The following is an 11009-nucleotide window of genomic DNA, read 5'->3' on the forward strand; positions in this document are numbered from 1 at the left end:
CCAGACCATTTACCACAAGACCCAACACTGTTATTTGCCATGGAACTAAGAGCAGAGTGGTCAACAGCACATTCTGCAACCTTCTAGAAACATATAGATGTGTCTCTCTGGATTCTCCTTACAAAACAAGAGAGGACCCACAATGTACTTGGAGTTGTGGTCAAAGTTAGAAATACTCTCTGGTAAACTCTGGCAGGTCACCTCAAACATTTTCTTACATTTACAAATAATGCAATGCAAAGAAACCACAAAAAACAATAAACTATTAACAATATGTGTTAATAGTTTTGACCTAAGTGGTGAAAAATATCTTAATAATATCAATAACCAGTCACATACAGTACATATATTATTTGTCTTAATAGATTGTACAATAATTCCAATATGTGCACATACAGAACTGATCTGTAAATATTACAGTTGCATTGTGCTTTCTGCATCTTTGTTCACTCACAGTCTAAATATGTGCTGGTTAAGTCAACTGCTGACTCTAAATTGCCTTTGAGTTTATCTGTTTAGCCCTGTGACACACCTGCTTTCATCTGTTCATGCCTCTAATTCAAAAAGCAAAACCTCAGTAGGACATCATCACAATGAAACAACTCCCCCAAATGGCATCACGTGATTTACCAGAGCGATATTTTATTACACAGAAGACAAATGGAACTTTGATGCCATTCATATATATGTCGTCCCCAAACTAAAACCAAAGGATACAAGTTGATAATCGGTGAAGTCACCCTTTAAATCCAAGTTTCTGTAAAGATGAATTTGTTTACACAAAGAATACAGATCCTACAATTATATATAGCCTTTTCCCCTTAATGCTACACTGGAGCCCTGTCACCATATACAGTAAATGAGCATCACTGGGCTGCACTGGTTCGCTAATATCAATGCCCTCAGACCCCATAATAGAAACAGTCAGACACACGGAAAGGAAACTGATATCAACCTTCTAATGGGACTGTTGGTTTGTTGGCAAACAAAGGAAGAATTTTCACAGATCATCGCAGATATTAGTCATTTCCAACATCCAAATTCAGGAGCATGTTTCAGTAAATGTTGTGTTCCTCTCTTTTGCCTAAGTTCATGTCTGCCTGTGTATTTGTGTGCATAGCTGCAGACACAGTCATTTATTCTAATCCTCGAGACAATGTCAGCCAAAAGATGTTTATTAATAACCCAACAGCAGCCTAGAGAGAGGAATAACTGACATAGTCCCCCCCACCCCCCCGGGTTCTGTACCCGATCCATCCCCAGGAGAAACCCAATTATAGGCATTAGAGACCAGGTGATGGCATAGAGTTACAGCACAGGCATCTCCCTCCAGTGTCAGTCTGTATTGTGTTAGTTCTGTCTCTCAGCATCTCACCCCAGCCCCAACGCTTCATATAAAACAGACTTTGGAAATGTAATCATAATTATTGTTTTGTACATTATTGGGGAAAATATAGGTCTGCTGAGTTCAAGCATGGTTTTTTGTTTAAATGTTTTCATTTTTAATAAAATAGATAAAACCAATATGTTTCACTTTGTCATCTAATTTAAATTTGTTTTATCATGGACTTTCATTTATTCTTCATTCAATCATTTAATCTTTTGTTATTTTTTATTCATGTGCATTGGTCTCACTGGCTTATCGTCTTTTACTTTTACGTCTTATTGCCATCGCTGGGTGTGCCTTGTTGTCAACTTCTCTATTTTTTTTATCTACTCCTGTTTTATGGATATTGCTATAACTGTTTTGACTCTTTGTCTTCTCTTGTTTTTGCTCGTACACTTTTTTCAACTTTTATACATCTCTTTAAATTACATTATCTGTACAAAAGATGTTACATAAACGAAATTATGATTGACTTAATTGATTAATAATGTCTTACTGGCTGTTGCTTGATGATCAAAAATGGCTATTTTTCTATTTTAACTCACTGTCTCCCCTCACTTTTTATGTGAGATGTGACTGTGGGGCACAGAGGAGGGTGGTGTCGTGTGGGTAGCTTTAGGGGCTTAGAACTGGGAGTGTCTCCTCTTCTGTCTCATATAAATGACCTCCCTCCATCTTTGTTAGAGTTTGGTGTCTCCACTAGTCTGCCAGGCTCTCGGGTCACCCATCCATCACTCGTACCTGTCTTACCTCTCTTCTCTTTGTGCTCGGTCGCATTAAACCTAAGTCACAATGGAGGCCATCAAAAAGAAGATGCTCATGCTGAAGTTGGACAAGGAGAACGCTCTGGATCAGGCTGAACAAGCGGAAGCAGACAAGAAAGCAGCTGAAGACAGAAGCAAGCAGGTGTGTTATGAACACAAGTGCAAACCATTTGTAACAGAGGTTATTTGCCCTTCAGGTTGTCACTGGAGCTGTCACAAGATTCTTCTATTGTTGTTGGACTGATAACTGATATAAAATTGATAAAGGATTGTAGGTTGAATGGAGGATGTATCTACAGCACCTAACAGTATCATAAGCTATGTCACATTATGACAACTTGATCAGTCTAACAGAAAAATCTTCATGGGCCTGAAACTGAGACCTAACCATAAAACTGTATCCCTGAAGAACAGGAGCAACTAAATCTAACTATCACCACCAAATTTGATTCTACAGTTATATGTTCACTGTGAACATACTATGGGCATCTACTGTAACATAGGAGAGAGAGAGAAATTATGCACTACACTAAAAAACCAATCAGTCCTGGATCTAAATGTCTGAGCCTAAAGTGTTACACAACACAACAGTCTAAACTTGACCTAAAACAGGAGAACTTTGCTCGGGTCACTGTACTGTACATTTGAAGTGAGGAGGGAGGAGGTTCAGATTAAACTGTGTGCAAATGAGCTGCTCAAATTGCAAAAGGAATAGAAACCAGAAATCTTGCCACCTGTGCAAGATAACCTTGTATCAACTAGCATCTATTTCACTATCTTCAAATATCTTATCTAAAAAGTTAAACATGATACTGGGATTTTCTGTCCCTAAGCTTAAAATAGACATTGTATACCGTAAATTGTAAAATAAATATTACTTATTTAACTTGTTAGGTTATATTATTAGTGAATAACTACAACTTTTACCCTCCTATAGTCAATATGTCATTAGTTAAGAATCAAACAGTTTGCATTGTGCATCTGTGATACATCTTGTTACAAACAAACACAAGAGCAGAACTGTAGTTACTTTGACAGAACGAACTCTGGAGCTAATTAAATGCTAATTTTCTTAATTTTGGTTAACTGTAGTTACTGCTACTGGTACTGGCTACACAGTACTGGCTACACTAGAAAGAAATGCAAGAAGCATCTTTTAAAAAAGTCAAGTGCTGAATATGTGTTAATAGAATAGACCATTGGAACGCTGCCAAATTAATGAATTTGTTCTTATGACCAACTTAGGTCATTTTTGCAAATTCTTTTTGTTGTTTCCAGCCAAAAGAAGATTTCAGAAATAAGCACCGTAATATGATGCGTCAACTTTTCTTTCTGTGTACTGACAGCTCTGATACCAAGTCAGACCTCATCTGGTTGTAATCTGATCAATGTGGTCACAATGTGTTCTGCAGCGCATTTATACCTGACATTAACAAGCCTTTACTAATCCCCATACAGATGACCTGTTAATACCAGGTGTTGATGGGGTCAGAGAGTCCTGATATGTGCTTTGGCACAGCACAACACTACCTGATCCAGTCAGAACAATTTGACCCTGAGTCAGATATTAAATGTAAAAATATAGTGTTATTCACAGTGTAACGGTCAGGGTATTATTTTTTATGCAGTATTTTTAGGAAATTGTTACAATTAGGGGTCAGGAATCACGCAGGTTGTAATGTTAGAAAATTTGGTTCAAAATATTTTGCATGTACTGTGATATGTCATGTATCTTCACTTAGGTTATTTCATTGTACTTGTTGCGGTGGGGAGTGGGAGTGATTTGTATGTGTGATATGGATGAGATTGAGTGGTGAACCCAACCTACCCAACCTACCCAACCTCTCTTTCATGATCACACAAAGAAAAACTGAAAGATATCTTGCCCACTGATAGCACAGGGGAAAAAGTGCCCTTTATGTTCACAAACAGGACTCTCATTTGAGACTCTACATGTCTACTATTTGGACATGGTGTAATGGAGCATTTTATCATGTTTGCTCCACAACCTAGAGCGTGCTGTAGCACATTAGTGGAATTTGATTCTTCTTGTGTTCTTGTGTTCTCAGTCTGTGACTTAATATGATCCATTAGAAGTATAGTACCTGAAGTATTCACCCTCTTTTGGAAGTGTTTTCCTTATTTTTTTACAACTTGTGAAGTAAAAACGGATCTCTACAAAGTCATCTAACTTCAGTAAAAATGTAAAACTGAAAACAAGTGACTGCATATGTAGTCACCAGTTAATTAAATAAAGACCACCCAAAGGTAGTGAATGTCTCCAAAATGCAAAATTTTTATATATTTGAAATTAAATCACCCAAATACATTTTTATTAGAAAAATGCAGAAATCAGTCTGTGGGTGTCAGATTGTCTCAGTAAAGATTGTTGAAGAACTTCTGAAACTCCGTTGCCAACATCTGAATTATTAGCGGTTAGGTTCAATAAATTATTTCCAAAACCCAGAATATGATATAAATCTCTGCATCAGGTGTGTGCGAACATTCCTTCACCGTTTTTTGCCCCACTCTCTGTGGACATCCACAGAGGCCCTTAGAGGAGGGAGTGTCCATACGTGTGTCTTTATTCTAAATTGTATGATTCATAGAGTCTCCACCCTCCGTGACAGCAAACTTTTCACACCCACTAAAGATGGGGCCATTAGCAACAGCTATAAATGCCCTTAGACGTTCCCCATCATCCCTTTTAGTTCCAAGCATAGCCATAATTTAAGTGTACAGAGGTTATTTTTTAAAGGACATTTTTGGTATTATTTGTTGCAAATGGCTCAAAGGTTCACGCTTTTTAAAAATGTCTTTTCACCATAACCAGGTGCTGTATGAACAGTACCATGAATGCCTGCCTAGTGTAGTCATTTCTCCTGTTCATACTGAGCCTCCATACTGAGAATCTTAATATGATGCTTCAGCAGAATACAAAAATAAAGCAAGTGGATATCCACAAAGCTGTGTTTTAGTAAAAATTTACCTCTGTGCCTCCATTGCAGGGTATTAAAATAATAATAACCTCTGTACTGTACTGGTGTAGTTTTGGCAGATATGCCCTGAAATTATCTAACCCACTGTCATGAGTTGCACTGAAAGTCGATTAGGTATGAGCCTCTTATTGGCCAGAAAGACTGAGAGACAACACTACAGATCATGATGAAGGAATATCTAGGCAGTAATTGTTGTTGTTGTAGGACAGTTTCCGGTTCAACTCTTTCAATAATATTCAGACGCCAGTACATACACTGAACTAGTGACTCCTGGTCATAGTAAGATCACTTTGTAAAACGCATCCAATATGGGGGTGAAATGATGCATATGACCATGTGCACATGGTTTAATAACTTGCCTGAAGTAAATGGGACCCTGTCTTTAACTAAACACATTGAAGTTATATTACAGAGTTCTAGTCACTGTTTCTGACTCATGTTGATCATGCTAAAACAGTTCTGCTAATGCTTTTTTGATTTCCCACACCATCAGCATGAAGACGAACTTCTGCAGATGCAAAAGAAGCTAAAGTCTACAGAGGACGAGCTTGACAAATATTCAGAGGCCCTGAAGGATGCTCAGGAGAAGCTCGAGGTGGCCGATAAGAAGGCTGCTGATGTGAGTAATACCATTCCAAAAGTCCAATTCATGATTGGTACTGACATGCTATAGTGTACTCTGACGGCGTGAGCTCTGAAGTGAGACTCTAATAAAAGCTGTGATGGTGCCAGCGTAAACCAATCCTGGCTGATTCACCGCTTCTCTTTTGCATTCCATTCTGATCGTGCCTCGCAAGGACTCCTCAGCTGTCGGGGGGATTCAGAATCTTATTTTGTCCATGATGTCAGCAGCTCAACCTTGACTGTGAGCTTAACAATGGTCGTAGTCCATTTAAGGTAGATCATCCATTGCTCCCAGGACATCTTTTCTTCTTTTGGAGAAGGACTGAAGGATTTGAAAGCATTCTAAACTGTAAAGAAAAAGTGTGTCTGTACCCTCAGTGAAAACAAATTTTCCCTCAAATTGTGTGAACATTAGAATATGCATGTGATAAATGGTTGTACTGGCATTTGTAAAAAAGGTGCAGGTGTGGGTGCAGAATGCTGATTTGGCTGAATGAGTCAGCACCGTTTCCCTCTGTGCTCAGGCTGAAGCAGAAGTGGCCTCTTTGAACAGACGTATCCAGCTGGTGGAGGAGGAGCTGGACCGAGCTCAGGAGAGGCTGGCGACAGCTCTGCAGAAACTGGAGGAGGCTGAGAAGGCTGCTGATGAGAGCGAGAGGTGACTTCTTGCTGCCTGATTTGTTCCCAATCAGCCTTATAAGACCAGAGGGACATGTACATTAAGGACAGCTCACCCATAGTTGTTTTTATGCCTCTTTATAAAGATATATATTAAAAAATGCTGAAAATGTACACATAATAATAAAAAAGAACAAAGCAGCTTCTATAGGCGACATTATCTAATGTGACCTGCTTTTGCACTTAGCGCATCTTGAATTCTTTTGAAAAAACTCTCAAGTTTTCTAAAGTACTTTTCTGGTGTATTATACCAGCATTCCTTCAGACCTTCCCAGAGTTCTTCTTAATGTCTTTTCTGTCTTATTCTGTCCACATGATCCTACACTGCCTATATGATATTGAAGGATTATCCAGAGGCCAGTCCATGGCCGTCCGTGTTTTTTGGACTGCACTGCATTAGCAATGTTCTTGGAATCATTATGCTGAAGAATAAAGCTGTTCCTAATGAGAAACTTTCCAAAAAGACTAGCATGATAAAATAAGACCTGTCTGTGCTGTACTTTTCAGTATTCATGATCCCACCAACACTACTGGCAGAAATGCAGCACACACCATGGCAGATCTTCCATCATGCATCACTGAAGGCTGCGAGCATTGATTCTTCTTTTCACTTATTCCCATTGATCTTCACTCCAATCGTTGTAACCTTTTGAAGGCCATTTCAGCCTTCTTCAGACTGAGTAAAAATTTACTTGGTATCCAAATGAACTAACCAGGTGCTCAGCCAGGTCTTCGCTGAACCTCTTCTGAATCATTTCTTCTTCCTTATTTGAAGAAGAAATGTATTAGACTTGGAAAGTTTTTTTAGACCAATCCTGCTTTTTGCCCAAAAGACTTTAAGTGCAAGTGGAGGTCACACTAAATACTTGTCACAATAGCCTGTAGAGAAGTGTTTTTTTTTAACTGTATATATATTTCCTATATATTTTTTAGTGTTTTCTAAAAAAGAGACTGAAATTAGTATCAGCATAAGACTTTTCACAGTACGCTGAGTGCAAATTAAATGTTAGCTTGACAGAAAACAACTTTAAAAAACTGACAGCAGATAAATTCTGTTACTTCTTTACTTAGATTAATATTCCCAAAAATGACATTATTAACACCTTCAAAGTGTTTGCACAGTGAAAGAAATCAGTAATGATGTGCATGTGCAGAGGTATGAAGGTGATTGAGAACAGAGCCCTGAAAGATGAGGAGAAGATGGAGCTTCAGGAGATTCAGCTGAAGGAAGCTAAACACATCGCAGAGGAGGCAGACCGCAAGTACGAGGAGGTAGGTTGTTCTACTGATAGTCACTGAAATCCGCAAGTGGTGTCGGCATGTATCACAGCTGCATGGGCTCTACTTGTCTGTGTAAAAGCCGAAACCCCATGTAATTTCAAAATTACATTGTAACATGTTTACTGCCAAATGTCTCAAACCTGAGGAAACCACTAGTATTGACAGAACTTGTGCTTGTGAGCACAACTGAGCATGTTTAGATATTTATTTTGTGATTGTGATGTCTGTTGATTATAATGTATTAAACATATTCGCACAGGTGGCTCGTAAGCTGGTGATTGTTGAAGCAGAGCTGGAGCGCACAGAGGAGAGGGCGGAGCTCGCTGAGGCGTGAGTGTTTAACATTTCCATGTGACTTTGCTGACTCCTCACTTTAGTTACAAAAATAGGATCACATGTGCTAACATATAGTTTTATTTTTACTTCAGATCTCTAAACATATTTAACTATCATTTCTATATTATTTGAGTCTTATTTGCATGCAATGGGTACTTGTTGGCCAAGCTTTTACTACTTTTCCTCAAGTGAAGGCTCTGAATACTGCCTCCACCATTGTCTCTATGTGCCCTATTACATTGCTCACTTCTTGCTACTGTATAGTTTTCTCCAAACCAATCCGGTGTCCTTTTTTCCTGTTCTCTGCTTCTTTACCTGAAATTAAAACTAAACAAGTAAATGTGCTGAACTGGAGGAAGAGCTGAAGAACGTCACCAACAACCTGAAGTCTCTGGAGGCTCAGGCTGAGAAGGTAGGGCAATGCTACAGTACTCAGACCAGAATGGCGCGGCACCAAATATAAGGAAAAACATAATTTTTTCTAAAATAGATGGATATAAGGGGTGGACAAGTGCTGCAGGAAATCACACGTACGCTGAATGTTTCTGCGGCACAGAATTTTTGTTGAGTGCAATTGTTTAGTACTTCAGCAGAAAGCAGTGAGTGTGAAGGTTGGATGGTGGGTGGGTGTGAGGTGCATTGATCTTCAGCTCATATCATGGTTATTAGCTTTTTCTGCTGGTATTTAGGAAATAAATATTTGAAAAATGCTGTCATGTTCATATTTGCCCATCATCAACAAACATTGCAGGAATGTAACTGCATGTTCAATTTATTATTTCTTTGCTAAGTTTTCACACGCAGAATCACTCTGACATAAATCTGGATCTGAATATTCTGGTGTCTCTCCTCAGTACTCTCAAAAGGAAGACAAGTATGAGGAAGAGATCAAGATCCTGACTGACAAACTGAAAGAGGTGAACAAGAAGGAATAAGGGCCTTGAATTGTTGTAAAACATCTCTCTGTGTATACTTGTGTAATTTTAATCCATCCTGTACTCCCTGTTTATGAGCTGACCTGTGCTCTGTCACCAGGCTGAGACCCGAGCTGAGTTTGCTGAGAGGTCTGTGGCAAAGCTGGAGAAAACTATTGATGACCTAGAAGGTAAAAGACTGATTGCACTTTGATTGTAATACTATTCAGGTCACACAACACCAGTACAACATCTATGAATGATCTTGAACATGTGACCAATGATCTATAATTAATTTATAATTACCGGCTCCTAAAACACATTGACACTGACACAAATACACTGAACATTATAGATTAGAAATGTTGGACCATCTCTCCAGAGTGGTAGTTTAAAATCAGGTGATATTCTCCATATACATAATCTTTTTTTAATGAATCCTGTATTATGCTGTCCAGACATAGACAGTAGCAGCCATCTCAAACCTCCCTGATCAATGTCCTTTTTGCCTAATTGTTCAGTTTTCCTGCTAATTAATGGGTCCCATTCGTTAGCAATGATTTCACACATTTTAATTGGCGAAGGAGTCTATATGACATTAGAATACAAGTAAGCAAAACACACTTTCATGATGTAAAAAGCCACAAATATTAGCTTTGTGCTACATTCCTGGTCTCCAGTCTGTATTTTCATTGATTGCGTACCTTTTTCAATTAACTGTTAATCATATACATCACGTATAGTATGTAGATAAAATGTAGTTTGTGATGGAGCTGTAAAGAATTGCAATATCTGTTTTCCCAGGTGTCCACCAGTTTAATCGTGGCTTTTTTTTGTTCTGTTGACAATATATTTACATAGATTTATATAATTTGGTGGCTATAATACTTTTGTCATACAATATGAGCCTACTCCTCCACATGAGTAATTTCAGCCCGTTTTTTTTCCATTTTCCTTTGTTACACACCTGTCTTTGGTCTGTTTGTGCATGTGCAGATGAACTCTATGCACAGAAACTCAAGTACAAAGCCATCAGTGAGGAACTGGATCACGCCCTCAATGACATGACTTCTATGTAAGTACTGGAGCATGCATATCCATGCTATCCATGCTTGTAAATTCTCTTCAACTTGGATTTAAAAAAAAGCACATAGTGATCTGCATTGCTGTAGATTCTAACATCAAAAATTATGTTTCAAGCTTCTCTATTTGATGTGAAGTATTGCATTTTGCTGAATATAAAACAAACTTTAAGACAATTTGTAAGCTTTCTAAGATTTAATCTGTAACTACCAATTGACAATGTTGACCTAAATACTAGAAAGCCTGGACAGCTGGGATCTATTTCTCCAAATATGTAAGCTGGTCATTTACACAATGTTGTTCTGGTCCCTGATTTGCTGAAAAACTCAGCAAATCATTAATGGAAGAATATTGAGGATTGAACAAATGTCATCATGCCATTTAGTGACATCTACTGTTATCAATACCACAATGATTGCCCAGTAGGTACCTGCTTCCATGCTAGCAGGCTGTGGGAAAGTTATGAAAGTAATGTCAAACATGGGAATACACACCTATGATTTAGGCACAAAAATGACGAAGGGAAAGATCATGGCTGGGATCAAAAAGAGAAAAAATACTGACTAGTTGTGTGTACTGTAACTTAGCCATTCACCCCAGACACCTCTTTACCAAGACTTGGACTATAACTCTGCAGGTGACCTGCAGAACCATAACTATGTGCTAATAGCTCATTAATCAGTTGGGTTGAAGACCACACTAATGCAGAGACATACACTTAAACCATCTCTCACTTGTGTTTTTAGCTAAATGTCCTGATGCTCCACCACTGTTCAGGGTGTGGCTTCAAGACTCTATGGTTTTCATCTCTTGAACTGAGGTACTGGTGGTCATTCTGCTGAAGAACATCTTTGGTCTGCTTTGTCTCTTCATTGTCCTTTTGTATCAATTCTGTACTGTATCAGTGTTAAACAATGGAGGGAAGAAAAGATACGTTAATGCA

General features: G+C 38.5%; 1 protein-coding gene across 1 annotated transcript; it reads left to right on the top strand.

Moving 5' to 3' along the window:
* Positions 1-2066: 2066 nt before the first annotated feature.
* On the top strand, positions 2067-11009 carry LOC137129997 (tropomyosin alpha-3 chain-like). Its single transcript, XM_067509548.1, has 10 exons — positions 2067-2293; positions 5644-5769; positions 6299-6432; positions 7607-7724; positions 7993-8063; positions 8406-8481; positions 8924-8986; positions 9105-9174; positions 9980-10058; positions 10813-11009. The coding sequence occupies exons 1-10, from the start codon at positions 2180-2182 to the stop codon at positions 10814-10816; spliced, it is 855 nt and encodes a 284-aa protein (XP_067365649.1). The 5' UTR covers positions 2067-2179; the 3' UTR covers positions 10817-11009.

This window comes from Channa argus, chromosome 1, assembly GCF_033026475.1.
Source record: "Channa argus isolate prfri chromosome 1, Channa argus male v1.0, whole genome shotgun sequence".
Classification (NCBI taxonomy): Eukaryota; Metazoa; Chordata; class Actinopteri; order Anabantiformes; family Channidae; genus Channa; species Channa argus.